The 23,603-nt window shown below is 44.1% G+C and overlaps 1 protein-coding gene across 1 annotated transcript in view; it reads right to left on the reverse strand.

Annotated features, from left to right (window-relative positions):
* LOC106605051 (2-oxoisovalerate dehydrogenase subunit beta, mitochondrial) overlaps window positions 1-23,603 on the reverse strand; it is a 90,078-nt gene that overhangs the window by 19,618 nt on the left and 46,857 nt on the right. The window contains exon 9 of the mRNA XM_014200299.3: window positions 3,219-3,305. Within this exon, the coding sequence (XP_014055774.1) occupies window positions 3,219-3,305 (87 nt within the window). The remainder of the gene's footprint in view (window positions 1-3,218; window positions 3,306-23,603) is intronic.

Raw genomic sequence — 23,603 nt, forward strand, 5'->3', positions numbered from 1 at the left:
GGGATATTCCAGGCCGAGTCTTGCTTTTGACTGTGGTGGTGAGGTGTGGTGCAGGGTCTCCCTCTCTGCTTTTGACTGGTGGTGAGGTGTGGTGCAGGGTCTCCCCCTCTGCTTTTGACTGGTGGTGAGGTGTGGTGCAGGGTCTCCCTCTCGGCTTTTGACTGGTGGAGAGGTGTGGTGCAGATCTCCCTCTCTGCTCTTGACTCTTGTTAAGTAGTGGTTTAAGTCTCCCTTTCTGGTCGTTCCCTTGAGAGCACTGGATGATGTTGTTGTTATGGTAGTTCCCAAAGGCTTGACCCAGGTCCGATAGCTCAGCACCTTTCTACTAAAAGCCCTATTTTTAGTGCCTTTTCCGTTTCATTGCGTTATCAGCGCAGAACCCACGCCACATCCCCGTTATTAGCGGGTGAGTCACCACAGTCTGGCGAGTTGCAGTACTGACCATCTCCCCTGGCCCATCTGGACAGGGTGCAAGTGGGCCCTCCAGAGCCAGCGCTGTCACGTTGCCAAGAGAAGTTGGCCACGAGAGTCTGTGTGTGCCCTGCTCTTGAGGGGAAACAACGTGGCACGTGGCCGCAACACCTGGATGCACTTAGACATGAGGCGCAAGTGCGTGTGATCATTTATTCTGTCAGTAGTGGTTGAGGATTCATTTGGCGCGAGATGAAAGCAGCCTCAACAATACCTCATCATACACAAAGCTCATAAATCTAATGGCTATACACAATAAAAACAAGGTATTAAAACGCTATAAACAGTTATATTCACCATATGCCATCTCACATTCAACAATGGTTACCTCGGGACACAAAACATGTGAAAACATGGGTATTACTCAGACCATTAATCCTACCAATAAGCAGGTCTGGGGATAACAACAACATGAGTGACAGCCAGGGAGATGAGAAGGACCAATTCCAGGGCCCTCATCTCAGCGCTAGACCAGTGTTGATGCAGACACACAGGGTATCATCCACTTGAGGTAATGCCTACACTGAATAGCATGCCATTATCCGGATACCTTTTAGTGTGGTCTAGGTAGAAAGAAAAGAAAAGCGATTGGCGGCCCTGCCGACAAGGGTCATAATCATAACTCAGGAATAGCTCATGGAGGTGAAACTGTGGCTTATGCCCTCTCACATTCTCCCTGAAGGGAACACAGCACATACTTTGATCATGCCCTAACCAGGCCAGAGCAGTCTTCACCAGACAGAGGGAGGGAGGGAGGTATGGAGGGAAATATAGAGTGAGGGAGAGGGGATACACCTCCAGTAGTCAGTACAGTCCATGAGCAAAAATTCATCCACAGACAAGGTTTGAGTATTAGTTTTAACTGGCTTGATCTAATATATATTACTCATTTCAACTGACAAAGTCTACCAAGTTTCAGTATGATATATCTGACACACAGTTGAAGTCGGAAGTTTACATACACCTTAGTCAAATATATTTAAACTAAATTTGTCACAATTCCTGACATTTAATCCTAGTAAATATTCCCTGTTTTAGGTCAGTTAGGATCAACACTTTATTTTAAGAATGTGAAATGTCAGAATAATAGTAGAGAGAATGATTTATTTCAGCTTTTATTTCTTTCATCACATTCCCAGTGGGTCAGAAGTTTACATACACTCAATTAGTATTTGGTAGCATTGCCTTTAAATTGTTTAACTTGGGTCAAACGTTTCAGGTAGCCTTCCACAAGCTTCCCACAATAAGTTGGGTGAATTTTGTCCCATTCTTCCTGACAGAGCTGGTGTAACTGAGTCAGGTTTCTAGGTCTCCTTGCTCGCACACAATTTTTCAGTTTTTCCCACAAATGTTCTATAGGATTGAGGTCAGGGCTTTGTGATGGCAACTCCAATACCTTGCCTTTGTTGTCCTTAAGCCATTTTGCCACAACTTTGGAAGTATGCTTGGGGTCATTGTCCATTTGGAAGACCCATTTGCGACCAAGCTTTAACTTCCTGACTGAAGTCTTGAGATGTTGCTTCAATATATCCACATAATTTCCCCCCCTCATGATGCCATCTATTTTGTGAAGTGCACCAGTCCTTCCTGCAGCAAAACACCCCCACAACATTATGCTGCCACCCCCGTGCTTGCAAGCCTCCCCCTTTTTTCTCCAAACATAACAATGGTCATTACGGATAAACAGTTCTATTTTTGTTTCATCAAACCAGAGGACATTTCTCCAAAAAGTACGATATTTGTCCCCATGTGCAGTTGCAAATCGTAGTCTGGCTTTTTTATGGCGGTTTAGGAGCAGTGGCTTCTTCCTTGCTGAGTGGCCTTTCAGGTTATGTCGATAAATAGGACTTGTTTTACTGTGGCTATAGATACTTTTGTAACTGTTTCATCCAGCATCTTCACAAGGTCCTTTGCTGTTGTTCTGGGATTGGTTTGTACTTTTCGCACCAAAGTACCTTCATCTCTAGGAGACAGAACTCGTCTCCTTCCTAAGCGGTATGACGGCTGCGTGGTCCCATGGTGTTTATACTTGCGTACTATTGTTTGTACATTTTGAACGTGGTACCTTCAGGTGTTTTGAAATTTCTCCCAAGGATGAACCAGACTTGTGGAGGTCTACAATTGTTTTTCAGAGGTCTTAGCTGATTTATTTTGATTTTCCCATGATGTCAAGCAAAGAGTCACTGAGTTTGAAGGTCGGCCTTGAAATACATCCACAGGTACACCTCCAATTGACTCAAATGATGTCAATTAGCCTATCAGAAGCTTCTAAAGCCATGACATTATTTTATGGAATTTTCCAAGCTGTTTAAAGGCACAATCAACTTACTGCATGTAAACTTCTGACCGACTGGAATTGTGATACAGTGAATTATAAGTGAAATAATCTGTCTGTAAACAATTGTTGGACAAATTACTTGTGTCATGCACAAAGTAGATGTCCTAACCGACTTGCCAAAAAATTTGTGGAGTGGTTGAAAAATGAGTTTTAGGTAAACTTCCGACTTCGACTGTATCTGTCAGTGCCTCTTAAGCTCAGATTTATTGCCTGACCGAGGACACCCACTGACAGATATTTGAATTTCTTTTCACATTTCAAACAGAGAAAGTCCAACCCAAACCCCAATCCACACAGATATAGATACCCTACCTGTCTATCTGCAATCCATCCCACATCTCACCTCTGAAGGCCCCCTGGGATTCCAATAGAACCCTCTGCATGCATGACCACACACAAACACACTTACTTGCACTGTGGAGCTGATCTCGGCAGCAAAGCCTCCGGTGATTGGAGCCTCGTGACTGATAAGCAACCGTCCGGTCTTGGCCACCGACTGAAAAACACAACACACGCAGTCTGATCAATACAGTGTGACATCACCCATAGACAAAATCTATAGTTACCTTACACATAATGTCTCTCCCCAGCCTGCCTGTGGTGTCTAAGGCAAGCATGTCGCAGACAACGAGACAAGCATCGTATTATGGTACCATGACAAATGTACAATGAGTTAGAGGGTGAACATGATTTGAGTACGCAAATACAGTTTGTAGCATGTTCTAACACAGGAGTTCACATCCTTTTACCCGGAGGGACCCCTATTTCACATTTGATACATTTTACTACAGTTAGTGCAGTCAACCCATGAGTAACAATTCTTAACACAATGAATAGCTCCCCGGAGATAATAAATACTCAAACTCAAACACACACACACACACACACACACACACACACACACACACACACACACACACACACACACACACAACCATTCTAACAGAATTTGTGTAGCATATGTGTGTGCACAAACGAGTGCAGTATTGTCCATAAACGCTGGCCTTTGCTTAAAATAGCCTCAGACTCATAGTTAGCCGGATACCTTTTCCACTTAATTTATTAACTAGGCTTCTTTTCATTTAAAAGTTTCAATTCGATAGCCAGAAAAGTCTGTATAGCCCTCTCCCAACAGAATGAACGACATGCATCTTCTAGTGACAGGACAGGCGCCTGTCAGTCATGACAGGGACACTGCTGGTTTGTCAGTGTGCTGTCTGTCCCCCTCTCGGTATCCGTGTTATTTTTGTGCGTTCTGGTTGGCTGCAGTTGAATTTCTTTTCACGGAGGAGGGAGATCCCATGGGACGTCCCATGTAACGTAAGTGGTAATGATGAGTTGAAATCCACGTAATTATTGTTCTGTGGCCCATTCATTTATTTTCTTTCGGCCTGTTTCAAAGGCTTACTATAGCCAGCCACAGAGTCGGGAACAGAGGCCATTTACTGTGGTTTGATTGACGACCGAACTGCAAGTGTTGACAAGTTTATAAAAGGTGTCGCAATGACTGAATAAAGTCAATCTCCTATTTCCCTATGTTACTCATAAAATATACAATTTAGTTATACTGCATGTCCATGGTATCACATCCGGAGAAGCAAACCAAAGATATTGTTTGTATTTTCCTAGGAAAGCCCATGTCGAGACGTGCTAGTGCCAGTGACCCGTCAGTGCAGCCTACGGATGGGTTATTTGCGAACGAACGGCTCTTTTTGACCGGATCTTTCAGGTGAACGGAACCGAAACGGTGAGAGAGCCGCTCATCTACTACTGCTTTTCGGTAATTATCTGCAGATAAATTAGAAAACATTTGATGAAGATGTTGAATCCTCACGGCATGAACAATAGTTAGTGGAGAGAGAGCCTGATTATGTTCCAAAACATGATAAAAAGGAAAGATTGACCGTTATAAAAGCTAATGTCATGATATTTACAGTGCCTTCAGAAAGTATTCATACCCCTTGACTTATTCCATATTTTGCTGTGTTACAACCTGAATTAAAAATGGATTAAAGGGATTTGTTCTGGGTAAGTCTCTATAGTACAATATTTGCCCATTATTCTTTGCAAAATTCATCAAGCGCTGTCAAATTGATTGTTGAACATTGCTAGACAACCACTTTCAAGTCTTGCCATAGATTTTCAAGACGATTTAGGTCAAAACTTTAACTTGGCCACTCAGGAACATTCACTGTCTTCTTGGTAAGCAATTCTAGTATAGCTTTGACTTCGTGTTTTAGGTTATTGTCCTGCTAAAAGCTGAATTCATCCCCCAGTGTCTGGTGGAAAGCAGACTGAACCAGGTTTTCCTCTAGGATTTTCCCTGTGCTTAGCACCATTCCATTTCTTTTTTATCCTGAAACTCAATTATGTGGGCCTAATTCAAATAATGCATGTCATAACAAGATGCCCAGTGCTTCAAGCCTCTTTTCAACACTCTCCCCCTCTTTCACCACCTGCAAAATTGCTGTCGCATCTTGCACCATAGTATACACTTGTCTGTCCATCATGCATGTAAACAACTTGCTTGCCTGCTCTATCCGCACTGACTGGTAAAGTAATTTAATTAGTTAAATGTTAAAAAAAAAAAAAAAAAATCCACAAGTTAAAAAAGGAATGATATAAACCGTTACTTCTTGTGGTTCGAACCGGTTCAGAACTTTATTTTGCTGGTTGAAACAGTGGAATGGAATGAACAGTATGTGTGCATGACCAGGCTTTGTTTGCATGGCCAGGCTTTGTGTGGTATGGATGTTGGAGAGCAGTAGGATGTGTTCTTTTGAAATGCTATTGGGGTTTGATTTAGGCTGGTAGGCAACGAGCTGGATGACATGCTGAGAGGCTGTTCATCTGGCTTTACTGTAAACCCTACTTTACAGCAGCAGCAGGACGAAGAATAGGTTGCGGTGGAGGAGGAAGATGCAACAGACCACAGCGTATAACTAACACCATCGTATAGTCTGATCTCATCCAAACCTCGTCTGTCTCTCCTTAACTCAGTCTTAACTCCATCGTCTCCAAATCGCATCGCTCCATCCTCAATAGATTATATCCCTACTCTTGATTAGGAGACAAATACTGGTATAGCAATTATAATTCACGGAAGTTCAGTTAGCTACTCCATCAATCCAGGCTGTAAAAACCTGCTAGTGTTGTGTGGTAGTAATGCACTGGTTTAGTGTTTCTATTGGATTGTGCAGCCCTGAGTTACAGCTATGAGTGGAGAGAAATTCCTTCTTCGGTTTGGAATGAGAATATTGTTTCCACAGAAATAATGGACTACACAGACAAAGCTGTGATTCTCTCATTCCCCTATACAAGAGGGTCTACTGCAGGCATGTGACACACTGCAACTAGAACAGGCATGAGGCAAATTATCACCTGGCTCCTCCACCTTCTAAACCACTTGGCAAGTGAACTCCCAATGTATCACAACATGCCCTATCTGCAATACCTTTTTTGAGTAAGCGCCGCAGCTTATATACAGCGTCATTTTTCATTTGGTGTGGAGACTCCTGACCTCACTCAAAACCTACTCTAGAAATACGCAACACATGGATATAGAAAGATACAAAAATATAGCTTCATTTGCTACTACACCAAAGGACCACAGATACAGTATCAGAACCAAAAGCGTTGCTGATGTTAAAGAGGCTGGTTGAGTGTTTGTTTACGTCGCTGGGGTCCCTAGTATGGTTGCACACTGACTCGGTCAGAGACCACATACTAATATGGGGATCTCACCATGACAGTCTCCAGAGTCAACCTATTGGAAGAATGCCTGCTTTGCCAGCCATGGCATTTCTAGGTATGGCACTCCGGTTGAGAGTAGGACTGTCCAATCACTCATATTGTGTGATCAGGAAGAAAATAAATTGTACCATCCCTTTAAAATAATAATGTCCATTATATTTGTATCCTTGTCTACTGAGCTTGAGTAACTGACTACCAGGTGAAATACCTTAAAAATACATTTTCACATAAAATAAACCCACAGCACCGCAGGCTATATCATTTTGCTATAAAGGGTTGGAAATTGGGAGAACCAGAGGGTAACGGTGCCTTGCTAAAATGTAACGCAGATAGCAAATCAGGCAAGGGGTGAGAGAGGGCACCAATATCATGGTGTGACATGTTACGGAATATGACTCACAGGTAGATAAATAAGTGAGGCTACCCCCCAATTCCCTGCAGCTAAATTGACACCAGTCCCCCTGCTTGTTGTCACACACGCAGACAGAGAGAGAGAGAGAGAGAGAGAGATTGTGTTTAAATAAGCGTTTCACTTCACCCCTAAACACTAGGGGCTGCCTCTACCTCAGTGCCAGGAGTAGAGCTGCATACCATACTCCAACACAAGCACATTCTTCAGATGCTTCTGACAAAGGCAGCAGCGCTGTTATTTCAATATCGTGAGATAGAATTTCACCCCTCGGGGGCCAGGGAATCGAATGACCCATTTAGTAATCACACTCCAAATGCCTTCTGGATTTCTGCACTAATAGGTGGGACGGTGGTTTGGGAAAGCCTGTCCCTTGCCGACGGGTATTCTGATGTGTGATTGTGACTGATTCCAGTGCATGCTGTGACAATAATGGACAAGACAAAATGTAGCTATTCACGTCTGGCCCACACCGCAGGGGTATTGCTGAATGTAAAGCAGGGGTGCCCAAAATGTTGGACTATGTGGGCTAAATAGGAATATGAGAACCAGGTGAGGCTTGGGCCAAGATTATGTGAGATCACACTCTTAATAATAATCACAAATGTAATAAAATAAACACTATCAGATTCAAACTGAGGAGTATTCCAGCTCCCAGATCTCTTGCCTCAAATGCTAGATCATACCCAGCAATCTTTTGTTATGAAGAAACTGACATTTTATTGTGAGCTCGACCGTTTAAAGCTATAATCACTGCTTATGTGTTTGGATAAAGATTTTGTGGGACAGACAAAAAACTATGGAGAAGAAACAGCTCTTATGTCCATCTGATCTCTACTTTTCCCTCAACCTCTTAAATACGTCCGTCTGTCTTCTTTCAGTCTGTCCATTTTCCTTCTACCTGTTGTCTGTCTTGTGTCTTCTACTTGCTCGCCCGCCCACAGCTTCCATCCGCCCGCGGCTTCCGTCCGTCCGCCCGCCAGCCCCCCCGGTCGGTCCCCCGCCTGCGTCTTCCGTCTATCTGCGCCTGCCTGCGTCTACCGTCTGTCCCGTGCCTTCCGCCCCGCCAGTCCCCTGCCAATACCCCGCCTGTCGGTTGGTCCCCCCGCCGGTCGGTCGGTCTTCCGCCTGCCCGCGTCTTCCGCCGTCCCCCCCGGTCGGTCCCCCGCCTGTCTGCCTGCGTCTTCCGTCTGTCTGCCCCCCCTGTCTGCGCCTGCTTGAATCTTCCGTCTGTCTGCGTCTGCCTGCGTCTTCTGTCTGTCCCGCGCCTTCCGCCCTGCCGATACCCCGCCTGTCGGTCGGTCCCCCCCGCCGGTCGGTCGGTCTTCCGCCTGCCCGCACCTGCCCGCGTCCTCTGCCGGGCCGCCCGCCAGCCAGTCCGCGCCAGCCAGCCCGCGTCTGCCTGCGCCAGCCAGCCCGCGTCTGCCTGCGCCAGCCATCCCGCGTCTGCCTGCGCCAGCCAGCCCGCGTCTTCCGTCTGCCTGCGGCTTCAGCCCCGCCTGCACGCACCATCCGCCCTGCCGGTCCGTCCCCCGTCTGTCTGCGCCTTCAGCCTCGCCTGCACGCGCCATCCGCCCTGCCGGTCCGCCCCCCGCCCGTCGGTCGGTCTGCACCCCGCCCGGTCTATCCCCTGCCTGTCTTCCCGCCTGCATCTTCAGTCTGTCTAACTGCGCCTTCCACCCCGCCGGTCCCCTCCCGCCTTGCCGGTCCCCCCCCCCCCCCCACCTTCCTGCGCCAACCTCCATCTTCCGTCTGCCTGCGCGCGCCTTCCACCCTGCCGGTCCGTCGTTCTGCCCCTGAACAAGGCAGTTAAGCCACTGTTCCTAGACTGTCATTGTAAATAAGAATTTGTTCTTAACTGACTTGCCTAGTTAAATAAAGGTTAAATAAAATAAAAATAAGCTTAGGTCTGATAGCAGCGGCCATGGTATTTGCCCTTTTTTAAAAGCGTTGTGTGCCAGACAATGAGAGAGAGAGACAGACGGGACACTGATAAATGGAATACGAAAAGGCGGGGGATGGGCTGGCCGGCGGGGTACAGACCAACCGGCCGGCCTAGCAACCTTTCGGTTACTAGTCCAATGCTCTAACCACTAGGCTACCTGCCTCCCCAAATACTGCTGACCGCAACACTGGCACTGTCCAACTCACTCATCTCAAATCACTGCCTCACCCAGGGGACAGGGATGGGCCAGACACTTTTCTTGGACACACAATGACAGTAGTGTACTCATTTACTCAAACATAGTAATTGTGGCCGGACCTTTAACCCTGACTCTTCCTCTTCAGAGGAGCCAGTGACCCTTTCTCAGTAGCACACTACCTATTTATTTCACTCATCAAAACCAGTCTTTCATGTTGGTGAACATGGACCCAATGTCGTAATGTCAAGTTGCCTTATATAGGACAGTGGTGGAGCCACAGCAGAGGGCCCAAATATGAGCAGTAGGCTTTCTCCACATGAGAATTATACGCTTGGAGCAATGAGAGCACACGGACATGCCATGAATCTCACTGTACACTCCAGCCTGACAAAAACAGGCATGCATACTGACAGGAGGCTTTTATTGCTACGATTTAACGTGTGTGTGTGTGTGTGTGTGTGTGTGTGTGTGTGTGAGAGAGAGAAGACAGAGAAGGAGAGGGCGATGAGGAGGAGAGGAAGAGTGGATTAGAGTGTGTGTGATGCGTGTAATCAAGACTCAAGTAGAGCTTTCAAAAACCTCGGAGACGATGAGTACGGAGCTAGGAGGCTGCACGACAAATCTCTCCTCCACCTCCTATATGAAAGAGTGACGCGTGAGAAGAGGAAGACCAGAAGGTAAATGGGGGAAATATGGAGAAATCTAAATAAGAGGAAAGAAAGCGTGAGAGAGGAGAGGGAAAGGAAGGGAAATCTGAGAAAAGCGATGAAAGGCAGAAATTGATGGAGGAGTGTAGAAGGTAGGCAGAGTTGAGTGGATGGTGAGAACCCAGAGTCAGTCGGGTGGATGGGGGGGGGGGGAGCAGAAAATAGGAGAGCATGGAGAGAGTCAGAGTGGTGTATGGTGGGAAAGAGGTTAATGTCCTCTCGGGAAAATATGGAAGACTTAAAAGAAAGGGATGAAAGGGGAGAGAGGAGGGGGAAGGAAGGGAAGGCAGAAAGAAGAGATGACAGAAAGAGGGTGGCAAGAGAGCGTGAGAAAATAGAAATGGAATTCAATGGATGTCCATTGTAGTCATTCTATTTCAATAGGTTGGAAAGAGGGGTTAATGTCCACTCTGGGTCTGTCGCGTCGCAGTCCCGGCCTGGGAGTAGGAAGGTCCTGGCCATCGTGTGGCGACAGTGGTGGCTGCACTTTACTGCTCATTGTGCTGCAGGGCTGTCATTAACTCGCTGGAGAGGGAATGTCATGTTTACAGGCGTTCCCATACACACCCAACATAATGAGCAGCGCTCAGCCTCACTCTACTCTGCCTTGGAGTCCCAGGCCATGCAGCCTACGCTCGTCCCAACCACACTACCACCAACCAACATGCAGCCAGCCCAGCCAGTTAACCCAGTAGCACAGCCTTCAGGCCTGTGCCCACTCAGTCCAACTCTGCCTCAGGGTCACTGGGTCCACTCATATAGACACGGTTGTAGGCTAAAATTCCTCTTTTGAATAGAAACTTGCCAGGAAATCAATTGTTGCAGTTGAACCTCGACTGACTGACAGTTCTATTATTGCCCAAGACCTGCCAATATTGCAACTCCACACTCTACACCTTTTCTGATTTCAGTTCAATCGATTTCCTGGCTGCTTTGAAAATCTTCAGAAGCCGATATTGATGTCTGCAGGAAAGCAAAATGAAAGAGACAAAGTACAACCTCAAACTGATCATGGACTCTCACTCTGTAGGACTATATGCAGTCAGAAAAGCAAACAAACAGAAGAAATCAATGTCTTTCATATTGGCAAAAGTCCAACACAATAAGTTCTATATATTAGGAGAAACATTTTATAAAATGTACAAGTGAGATCTAGCCTATACTTCACATGGCTAAGAAAGTACAGAAATAGTCAGGGTTGACAACAAAATCCAGCACACACGCTACAGAGCACCTGCAAGAAGCTCCCAGCGTTTTCCCCAACCCTTCTCTTCCACAGGGCACTCCGTCAAAACCCCGGGACAAGAAGTGAAGATGGTGAACCCTGCAACCAGCGAGGAGTTGTGGCCCCTTTGGGCTTTGAGTTGCCCTGCCCACCCTGTAATCGCCGCCGCCGGGTCCTAACTCACACCGCCGCCTTGAGATCGCAATGACAAATGGTAGTCGCGGCGCAGTTTGACTTGTTATTCAGTCCTTTTAAGTGGCGCTGCACAATTAGCGAGAGGGGTGAGTGTGAGGCCAGTTAAAGCACAGAGAGTGGGAGGAAAATGTCTCAGGCACTGGGCCCTTGTCCAAGCCTGCCTACAGAGAGATGAGTCAAGACACCAGGGGAGACCTCAGACGGAAATAACTCCCGACATCCCATAAAGGCCCATTAAACCCAATTACACCACCTTTCTGCCCTTAAACCATAACACCATGAACAACTCGGAGCACAGACCATAGGACTTGACGAACAGCTCTGATAGGGCATGAGCAGTGGTCTGTAAACGTTGGGAAATGTAACAAAAGGGGGAGTTTAACTAGTGCCATTTGATCACATTCTCTGTAGCCGATGCGAGTAAGACCTTTAAACAGGTTAACATTCTCAAGGCAGCAGGGCCAGACGGATTACCAGGACGCATGCTCAGAGCATGCGCTGACCAGCTGGCAAGTGTCTTCACTGACATTTTCAACATCTCTCGGACCCAGTCTAATACCTACGTATTTCAAGCAAACCACCATAGTTCCTATGCCTAAGAATGCCAAGGTAACCTGTCAGAATGACTACCGCCTCATAGCACGAAATGCTTTGAAAGGCTGGTCATAGCTCACAGTTCCCTCAAAGCTCATTACTAAGCTAAGGACCCGGGGACTAAACACCTCCCTTTGCAACTGGATCGTGGACTTCCTGAGGGGCCGCCCCCAGGTGGTAAGGATATGGTAACAACGCATCTACCACACTGATCCTCAACACGGGGGCCCCTCAGGGGTGCATGCCCAATCCCATCCAGTACTCCCTGTTCACCCATGACTGCATGGCCCAGCACGACTCCAACACCATCATTAAGTTTGCCAACGACAAAAGTGGTAGGGCTGATCACTGACGACGATGAGACAGCCTATAGGGAGGAGTTCAGAGACCTGGCAGTGTGGTGATCAAGACAAAGGATAAGATTGTGGACTACAGGAAAGGGCGGACCGAGCATGCCCCCATTCTCATCGACTTGGCTATAGTGGAGCAGGTTGAGAGATTTAAGTTCCTAGGGTGTCCACATCACCAACAAAGTATCATGGTCCAAACACACCAAGACAGTCGTGAAGAGGGCACGACAATGCCTATTCCCCCTCAGGAGACTGAAAAGATTGGGCATGGGTCCTCAGATCCTCAAAAAGTCCTACAGCTGCACCATCGAGAGCATCCTGACCAGTTACAACACCGCCTGGTATGGCAACTGCTCGGCCTCTGACCGTAAGGCACTACAGAGCATAGTGCGTACGGCCCAGTACATCACTAGGGCCAAGCTTCCTGCCATCAGGACCTCTATGTCAGGCAGTGTCAGAGAAAGGACCTAAAAATTGCCAGACTCCAGCCACCCTAGTCATAGACTGTTCTCTCTGCTACCGCACAGCAAGTGGTACCGGAGCACCAAGTCTAGGTCTAAAAGGCTTCTTAACAGCTTCTACCCCCAAGCTATGAGACTCCTTAACAGCTAATCAAATGGCTACCTGGACTATTTGCATTGTCCCCCACCCCCATTTTTACGCTGCTGCTACTCTGTTTATTATCTATGCATAATCACTTTACCTCTACCTACATGTACATACTACCTCGACTAACCAGTGCCCCCTGCACCGGTACCCCCTGTGTATAGCCTTGCTACTGCTAATTTTATTGTTGCTCTTTAATTATTTGCTATTTTTCTATTTTCTTATTTATTAATTTTTTACTTTATTTTAGTAAATAGTTGAACAATTAAGGGCTTGTAAGTAAGCATTTCACTGTAAGGTCTATCTATAGCTGTTGTATTCGGCGCATGTGACAAATACAATTTTATTTGAAGGTCCCATGTTAAACAACAGAGCATTCCCTCCCTGTCTCGCTCCCTCTCGCTCTCTCTGAGTCCGTGCTGGACCCTGGATCCCAGTACCATCCTCATGACTAACAGCCCTGTCTCTCCCACTATTCTCACTCTTTCCACTCAGGCCTGCTGCTACCAGTCCATACTCCAAGCTGACCTTAATGATCTTAATCTGTCCAGACCCTTATCCAATAGTTTCCTATCGCCGAGTGGAAAACTGACGACCCAGCAACCCATCAAATGTTAAGTGGCTTACGCTTTCACAGGTCCAATCTCAAGAGAACACCACCAGCCCCTGCTGTAAGTGCTGGTTATGCCAACAAAAACAGGGAAAACACAGCAGTGGAGTGGGGAATTGGTGGCTCATTATTGACCAGGCCTATTCTCCATCACTGTGTGTGTGTGTGTGTGTGTGTATCTTTCCCAATGTGTGCATCTGTAAGGTGCCAATGGCTGTGCATCACTCACTTCTATACAGTAGGGTTGTCTCACAGCACCCACACTGACTGTACGTCATGTCAACCCTGACCGTAAGCTTCCTCAGTGGCCAGTTAGACCACTTTAGATTCAAATCTGAATTCCTCCAGGAAAAAGCGCCTCCAAAGAAAGGATAAAGAGCCCCTTGTTCCTCTCACCCTTTTTTTAATGCCTCTGTGTGGATTTAGAAAATGTGAGCCTGGCCTCCGCTAGAAGGTGACACAGGGAGGAATTCTAGAAATCTCCAGTGCCGAGGAGAGGAATGTAGAACGCTGGCTGCAGCCTGGAAAGTCAATGGGAAAGCAGTGCGAGTGAGTGATAGAGAGAGGAGGAAAAGGTGATGAGAGAGAGCCTGAATGAAGAGAAGCAGATCAAGAGAGACCATATTAATCTCACACACAGTGTTGAAACAAAGGCAGCAAAAATATAAAATCAACAAATGGGCTTAATATAACATTATGGATACAACTTTATTTCACCTGAATAAGTCCCTGTAGTGTGAAAAACTCCTCACCAGTCCACACAGGCCTATGCCTCTGGCAGTGTCGGGTTACACCATAATTTCACCAGGCAGCAAGCGATAGAGCCACCACCGAAAAACAACCATGAGTCATTTTCCACTGATATAACCGCCGAAACATCACCACAGTAAGGACACATGACAAAGTTATGACATACTGGCCAATAAACACGCAACCCCACTAGGCCAGACCAGAGCACTGTGTTAATATTGTAATTACAGACATCGGCTTCAACAATAAATATGTATCAGCCAGCCCCAAAACTACTGGGCTCTTTCTTCGTGTGACATTTTCTCTAGTGATTGTTTCCAGGGCCTTTCGGCCTATGACGGACCAAAGATATAAGTGCGACCCAGTAAGCAGATACAGGCTCTAACCTTGGGCCTGCCAGGGGAGAGCGTCTGCTAATCATTAGCTGCCAGCTGGATTAGCAAAACAAACTAAAAGCTGGTCACATAACCGGATATCCCAGATCCACTCAATGTACGTGAATAATGCTCATACTGGACACAGGGCATTTAAACTCAGCTGCTCTTCAGAAGCAAAAAGGACACAAAATGGGAAATAACTCAAAAGCTAAAAGACCTGTAGGACATAGCCATGACTTTCGAGTTGAAGACTCCATCAGATTGGCCCTCTCAGGGGCCGGACCCATAGGAACCAAATATCCGGCTTTGCATGCCAATTCTGACCGTGCGCCTGGGACCACAGGTCTCTGAACAACAGGAGTTGTCACAGGTCAACACCTAAAAAACGAATGAGCTCTGTGAACCAAGGTTGCTTGGGCCAACGGGGAGCCACAAGAAATCAAAAACAAGCTCTCCAGGCACAACCAGCTCCACGGGGGGAAATGCGTAAAGGAGGGGCCGAGGATACTGGTGCACCAGTGCATCCGTTTCCAACGAAGCGCTCAGGTCTTTGAGAGAAACAGACAAAGCGTGCTTCTTCGTGATGTGTAAAGATCTACGTTGGCCCTGCCGAATATTCCACATATCTGGGAGACCGCCCAGGGAGAGAGAAGGCCCCCCCTGGTTAGAAGATCTGTACAAGAGTTGAGGCAACTGGGGAAGCGAGAGCATGTGCGCACTGCTCCACAGCAATGGGAAGACCGAGTCCCTTACAGTCTGTTGATGTATGCCACCACCGCCATGAACATTGCCGGTTCTGACCAGAACAAGCCGGCCCGACAAAGGTGGGAGGAAGTGCCTGAGCGCCATTTATGATAGGAGCTTTAAGTAATTCATATGCAGTGTACTCCGTCCCACTGTCCATAACCCCCGAATTGAGTTGCCATCGTACAGTGCAACCCACCCTCAGCGTGGGTTGACGTGATCACCCTGCGGTGTACAACTGAACCCATGGGAGCCCACTGACAATAAATTAGCCTGTAGGCCCGACGTGGACACCCAAAGAGATTGGTTTAAGCTGTGAGATGGGACTAGGTGAGCAACTAGCACTCAGCACAGGAAAGGCTACAACAATAGCTCTTGGGGAAGCCATCATCCCCAGTAGGCGTAGGCACTGGCAAAAAAGCACTGCGTGATGCAGCTGAAATTAGGCTAATCAGAGCCAGAATCTGGACACACCCAATGGATCGAAAAGAGTGATTCGTGTGCGAGTCTCATTGGAGAATGGAATGCGGTGAGATTAAGTCTGACAGCTTTTTTCTGGTTTCCTATCAAGCCTAGAGACTGAGTAAGGGACACCAGCTTGTACAGTACCAGTCAAAAGTTTGGACACACCTACTCATTCCAGGGTTTTTCTATATTTTTACTATTTTCAACATTTTAGACATCAAAACTATGAAATAACATATGGAATGATGTAGTACCCCCAAAAAGTGTTAAACAAATCAAAATATATGTTACATTTGAGATTCTTCAAAGTAGCCACCCTTTGCCTTGATGACCGCTTTGCACACTCTTGGCATTCTCTCAACCAGCTTCATGAGGTAGTCACCTGGAATGCATTTCAATTAACAGGTGCGTCTTAATTTGTGGAATATCTTTCCTTCTTAATGCGTTTGAGCCAAATCAGTTGTGTTGTGACAAGGTAGGGGTGGTATACAGAAGGTAGTCCTATATTATGGCAACAAGTTTTGATGTCTTCACTATTATTCTACAGTGTAGAAAATAGTACAAATAAAGAAAAACCCTTGAATGAGTAGCTGTTCTAAAACATTTGACTGGTAGTGTACCTCTGCTGCAGAGGATAAGTTCATTAGAGTTAACTGCACCTCCCATTGCAGCCCAAATAAATGCTTCAGAGAGTTCAAGTAACAGAACTCTCAACATCAACTGTTCAGAGGAGACCACGTGAATCAGGCCTTCATGGTCAAATTGCTGCCAAGAAACCACTTTGTTTAACACTTTTTTGGTTACTACATGATTCCATGTGTTATTTCATAGTGTTGATGTCGTCACTATTATTCTACAATGTAAATAATTGTGCCGTGTGTTATTTCATAGTGTTGATGTCGTCACTATTATTCTACAATGTAAATAATTGTGCAAATTAAGAAAAACCCTTGAATAAGTAGATGTGTCCAAACTTTTGCCTGGTACTGTATGTGTGTGTGTAACACTGCTTGCCCCCAGCCAGTCAACTGTAATAACCGGCAGCTTGTGAGTATTCTGAATTCATAGACTGAGTGCTTTCTGAAGACACCTACAGTGCCTTCAGAAAGTATTCATACATCTTAACTTATTCCACTTTGTTGTGTTACAGCCTGAATTTAAAATATATGAAATATTTGTTTCTCTCATCTATCTATCTATCTATACACACACACACATACCCCCATAATGACAAAGTGAAAACATGTTTTTAGAAATGCTACAAATACAGAAATATATAATTTACATAAGTATTCACACCCCTAAGTCAGCGATTATAGTTGAGTCTATATGAGCTTTCAATACCTGGATTAGAGGTCGACCGATTGTGATTTTTCAACACTGATACCGATCGGACCATTTCTCTGTGTGTGTGTGTGTATGTATATATATAAATAACACACACACACACACACACACGTAATAATGACAATTAAAAATAATGACAATTTTAACTTAATATAATACATCAATAAAATCAATTTAGCCTCAAATAAATAATGAAACATGTTCAATTTGTTTAAATAGTGCAAATACACAGTGTTGAAGAAGTAAAAGTGCAATATGTGCCATGTAAAAAAGCTAACGTTTAAGTTCCTTGCTCAGAACATGAGAACATATTAAAGCCGGTGGTTCCTTTTAACATGAGTCTTCAATACTCCCAGTTAAGAAGTTTTAAGTTGTAGTTATTATAGGAATTATGACATGTCGACTATTTCTCTCTATACCATTTGTATTTCATATACCTTTGACTATTGGATGTTCTTATAGGCACGTTATTATTGCCAGCCTAATCTCTGGAGTTGATAGGCTTGAAGGCATAAACAGTGCTGTGCATCAAGCATTGCTAAGAGCTCCTGGCAAATGCTGTAAAGTGCTGTTTGAATGGAATGCTTACGAGCCTGCTGCTGCCTACCACCGCTCAGTCAGACTGCTCTATCAAATATCAAATCAGACTTAATTATAATATAATAAACACACAGAAATACGAGCCTTGGTCATTAATACTGTATAGTACGGATACTATCATTTCGAAAACAAAACGTTTATTCTTTCAGTGAAATACGGAACCGTTCTGTATTTTATAGAACGGTTGGCAACCTTAAGTCTAAATGTTGCTGTTACAGTGCACAACCTTCAACGTTATGTCATAATTATGGAAAATGTTGGCAAATTAATTATGGTCTTTGTTAGGAAGAAATGGTCTTCACACAGTTCACAATGAGTAAAGCGGCCCATAATGCTGCATATACCCTGACTCGGCTTGCACTGAACGCAAAAGAAGTTACACAATTTCCCTAGCTTATATGGCCTGCTAAAATTAATTGATTTTAACTAAATATGCAGGTTTAAAAAAATAAACTTCTGTGTATTGATTTTAAGAAAGGCATTGATGTTTATGGTTAGGTACATTTGTGCAACAATTGTGCTTTTTTTTTCGCAAATGCGCTTTTGTTAAATCACCACCAGTTTGGTGAAGTAGGCTGTAATTCGATGAGAAATGAACAGGCACCGCATTGATTATATGCAACGTAGGACAAGCTAGTTAACCTAGTAATATCGTCAACCATGTGTAGTTAACTAGTGATTATGTGAAGATTGATTGTTATTTATAAGATAAGTTTAATGCTAGCTAGCAACTTATCTTGGCTCTTTGTCGGCACAAGATCCTTTTGACGCTGCACTCGCGTAACAGGTGGTCAAGCCTGCCACACAGTCTCCTCGTGGATTGCAATGTAAATCGGCATCCAAAAAGGCCGATTACCGATTGTCATGAAAACTTGAACTCGGCCATGCCGATTAATCGGTCGACCTCTAACCTGGATTGTGCAAAATGTGCCCATTATTCTTTTCAAAATTCTTCAAGATCTGTCAAATTGGTTGTAGATCATTGCTAGACAACTATTTTCAGGTCTTGCCATAGATTTTCAAGTAGATTTAAGGTAAAACTGTAACTCGGCCACTCAGGAACATTCAGTGTCTTTCTGGTAAGCATCTATGGTGTAGATTTGGCCTTGTGTTTTAGCTTATTGTCCTGCTGAAAGGGGAGTTTTCTCTAGGATTTTGCCTGTGTTTAGCTCCATTCGGTTCATTTTTTCTCCTGAAAAACTCCCCAGTCCTTAACGATCACAAGCATACCGATAACATGATCCAGCCACCACTATGCTTAAAACATATGGAGAGTGGTATTCAGTAATGTGCTGTATTGGATTTTCCCCAAACATAGCACTTTGTACTCAGGACAAAAAGTGAATTGCATTGCCACATTTTTTGCAGTATTACTTTAGTGCCTTGTTGCAAACAGGATGCATGTTTTGGAATATTTATTTCTGTACACACTTCTTTTCACTCTGTCAATTAGGTTAGTATCGTGGAGTAACTACAATGTTGTTGATCCATCCTCAGTTTTCCCCTCTCACTACCATTAACTATGTAATTGAAATCTCTGAGCAGTTTCATTCCTCTCCGGCAACTGAGTTAGGAAGGACGTCTGTATCTTTGAAGTGACTAGGTGTATTAATACACCATCCAAAGTGCAATTAATAACTTCCCCATGCTCAAAGGGATATTCAATGTCTGCTCTTTAAAACAATTTAAAAAATATAAAATAAAAACACATCTACCAAAAGGTGCCCTTCTATGCAAGGCATTGGAAAACCTCCCTGGTATTTGTGGTTGAATCTGTGTCTGAAATTCACTGCTCAACTGAGGGACCTTACAAATAATTGTATGTCTGGGGTACAGAGATGAGGTAGTCATTAAATAAAATCATGTTAAACACTATTATTGCACACAGAGTCCATGCAACTTTTGACTTACGCCTATTTTTACTACTGAACTTATTTAGGCTTGCCATAACAAAGGGGTTGAATAATTGACAAGACATTTTAGCTTTTCATACTTAATTAACTTGTAAAAAAACGTAATTCCACTTTTACATTATGTGGTATTGTGTGCAGACCAGTGACACAACATATCAATTTAAACCATTTTAAATTCAGGTTGTAATATGGAAAAAGTCAAGGGGTGTGAATACATTCTGAAGGCACTGTATATGGTATTATTAAATATATTGATATTAGGCCTACTGATTTGATTAAAGTGTCGAAATTGGAGTAGTCAACTGTTGCGTTCGGAGTAACAAAGCCCATCGCAATTTAATCCATTTTAAATTCTAGCTGTAACACAACAAAATGTGGAAAAAGTCAACGGGTATGAATACTTTCTGAATGCACTGTAAGAATAGAATGGGGGTAAAGTCTTGACTGCCTTTCGGAACCAGGAAATACCGGCTGCACCAGCCGTCCTGGATCCGACATAAAAAAAAAAAATTTAAACTCTGATTGCCCACGCCTGGAGACGGGAGGATATTACCTCCCTCAAAACGGGCACTGAATTCACAGGAACAGTTAAGGTGATGACCCTGCAGAAGCACGGGGGACGCGCAACAAATCGTTGCCTGTACCCCAAATCAAAGATTAGTCATGTACAAAGATTTGCAGATGTTATCATAAGGGCAGTGAAATGCTTGTGTTTCTAGCTCCAAAAGTTCAATAATACAATGCACACCTAATCCAAAAAGTTAAAAGAAAGAAATTAAGAAATATCAGAATGAGCAATGTCCGGAATATAAAAATATTCTACCCAGGCTGCCACCCCAAACCTTGTCATTGTAGTATTGTTGTTTTGTTTATATTGCATATTTTAACATTGTATTATATTAACTGTTTTGCTAGTTTAGGATTTTTACTATGAGATAATTATATGATGTTATGTTTGTAAATTGGTTTACAATTCAGTCTGACTGAGAAACCAATAAAAACTCCTCCTCCAGAACATTCCCTATTGATCCCCCACCCTTCCCAATGCCTCCCACTCACATCACTTTGAGGAAGAGTTTAACTCAAAAAGTTTTCATCATTGTAAAGCCCTAGTTATATAGTTGCTTTGACAACATTATTATATATTTTGTGTGATTAGTGAGATACATTTAAATGTGTCCCTCATTTTAGGTTAAACCCTGTCAACTGAACATTTGTTTTAATATGGTGAAACTATTCCTTGTTAAGATTTTTTCAAAAGAAACATTGAACATTAATAGTCAAATCATAGCGTAAAAGCAGGTGAGCTGGTTCTACTCTTTTTCGACATTTTCTGGTGTTTTGTGGTATAGAGCATAACACATCCACCCTGTAACCCATATAGATAGATAAGTGGGCTAGACATGTTCTAACAAGTCACTTTTTTGTTAAGCTTGCATTCAATTGCCCCTCCCTGTTGCACACATGTTTTCATTCCCTGTCACTAGGGGAGTTAAGGCTGATTTAAGATACAAATCGTCAACCCATTTTTTGTTTTTGGCACTTTTCTTAAATTTGAGCTCTTGAGATGGGAAAACATGACTTATAAAGTGGAACGTGCTCTTTACAACAGCATATTCAAATTAGGTGAAATACAAAACACACACACACACATCAGACCATCACCCCTGGTGAGACAAAACCGTGACGCGTCAGTGAAGAGCACTTTTTGCCGGTCCTGTCTGGTCCAGCGGCGGTAGGTTTGTGCCCATAGTCAACGTTGTTGCCAGTGATGTCTGGTGAGAACCTGCCTTACAACACGCCAACAAGCCCTCAGTCCAGCCTCTCTCAGCATTTTGCAGACAGTCTAATTACTGATGGAGTGATTGTGCGTTCCGGTGTAACTCGGGCAGTTGTTGTTGCCATCCTGTACCAGTCCCGCGCAGGTGTTGTTACACGTGGTCTGCCACTGCGAGAATGATCAGCTGTCCGTCCTGTCTCCATGTAGCGCCATCTTAGGCGCTCACAGTACGGACAATGCAATTTATTGCCCTGGCCACATCTGCAGTTCTCGTGCCTCCTTGCAGCATGCCTAAGGCACATTTACGCAGATGAGCAGGGACCCTGGGCATCTTAATTTGTTTGTTTTTTTCCAGAGTCAGTAGAAAGGCCTCTTTAGTGTCCTAAGTTTTCATAACTGTGACCTTAATTGCCTACCGCCTGTAAGCTGTTAGTGTTTTAACGACTGTTCCACAGGAGCATGTTCATTAATTGTTTATGGTTCATTGAACAAGCATGGGAACAGTGTTTTAACCCTTTACAATGAAGATCTGTGAAGTTATTTGGAATTACCTTTGAATGACAGGGTCCTGAAAAAGTGATCTCTCTCTCTCTCTCTCTCTCTCTCTCTCTCTCTCTCTCTCTCTCTCTCTCTCTCTCTCTCTCTCTCTCTCTCTCTCTCTCTCTCTCTCTCTCTCTCTCTCTCTCTCTCTCTCTCTCTCTCTCTCTCTCTCTCTCCTTCTCTCTCTCTCTCTCTCTCTCTCTCTCTCTCTCTCTCTCTCTCTCTCTCTCTCTCTCTCTCTCCTCTCTCTCTCTCTCTCTGAAGTTTACATACACCTTAACCAAATACATTTATACTCAGATTTTCACAATTCCTGACATTTAATCAGAGTAAAAATGTCCTGTCTTAGGTCAGTTAGGATCACCACTTTATTTTAAGAATGTGGAATGTCAGAATAATAGTAGAGAGAATTATTTATTTCTTTCATCACATTCCCAGTGGGTCAGAAGTTTACATGCACTCAATGAGTATTTGGTAGCATTGCCTTTAAATTGTTTAACTTGGGTCAAACATTTCAGGTAGCCTTCTACAAGCTTCACACAATAAGTAGGGTGAATTTTGGCCCATTCCTCCTGACAAAGCTGGTGTAACCAAGTCAGGTTTGTAGGCCTCCTTGCTTGCACACGCTTTTTCAGTTCTGCCCACACATTTTCTATAAGACTGAGGTCAGGGCTTTGTGATGGCCACTCCAATACCTTGACCTTGTTGTCCTTAAGCCATTTTGCCACAACTTTGGAAGTATGATTGGGGTCATTGTCCATTTGGAAGACCCATTTGCGACCAAGCTTTAACTTCTTGACTGATAGCTTGAGATGTTGCTTCCTGAGCGGTATGTCGGCTGCGTGGTCCCATGGTGTTTATACTTGGGTACTATTGTTTGTGCAGATGAACGTGGTACCTTCAGGCATTTGGAAATTGCTCCCAAGGATGAACCAGACTGGTGGAGGTCTAAAAAATTTTTTTCCAGAGGTCTTGGCTGATTTCTTTTGATTTTCCCATGATGTCAAGCAACGAGGCACTGAGTTTGAAGGTAGGACTTGAAATACATCCACAACTCCAATTTATTCAAATGATGTCAATTAGCCTATCAGAAGCTTCTAAATCCGTCAAATTTTCTGGAATTTTCCAAGCTGTTTAAAGGCACAGTCAACTTAGTGTATGTAAACTTCTGACCCGCTGGAATTGTGATACAGTGAATTATAAGTGAAATAATCTGTCTGTAAACAATTGTTGGAAAAATGACTTGTGTCATGCACAAAGTAGATGTCCTAACCGACTTATAGTTTCTTAACAACAAATTTGTGGAGTTTTTAAAAAACGAGGTTTAATGACACCAACCTATGCGTATGTAAACTTCCGACTTCAACTGTATACACATATATACACAGACACACAACCGTTCAAAAATTAGGGGTCACTTAGAAATGTCCTCGTTTTTGAAAGAAAAGCAATTTTTTCCCCCCCATTATAATAACATCAAATTGATCAGAAATACAGTGTAGACATTGTTAATGTTGTAAATGACTTTTGTAGCTGGAAACAGCAGATTATTTTATGGAATATCTACATAGGCGTAGAGAGGCACATTATACGCAAACCATCACTCCTGTGTTCCAATGGCACATTGTGTTAGTTAATCCAAGTTTATAATTTTAAAAGGATAATTGATCATTAGAAAACCCTTT

The sequence above is a fragment of the Salmo salar genome, chromosome 05 (assembly GCF_965601325.2).
Source record: "Salmo salar chromosome 05, fSalSal1, whole genome shotgun sequence".
Taxonomy (NCBI): domain Eukaryota; kingdom Metazoa; phylum Chordata; class Actinopteri; order Salmoniformes; family Salmonidae; genus Salmo; species Salmo salar.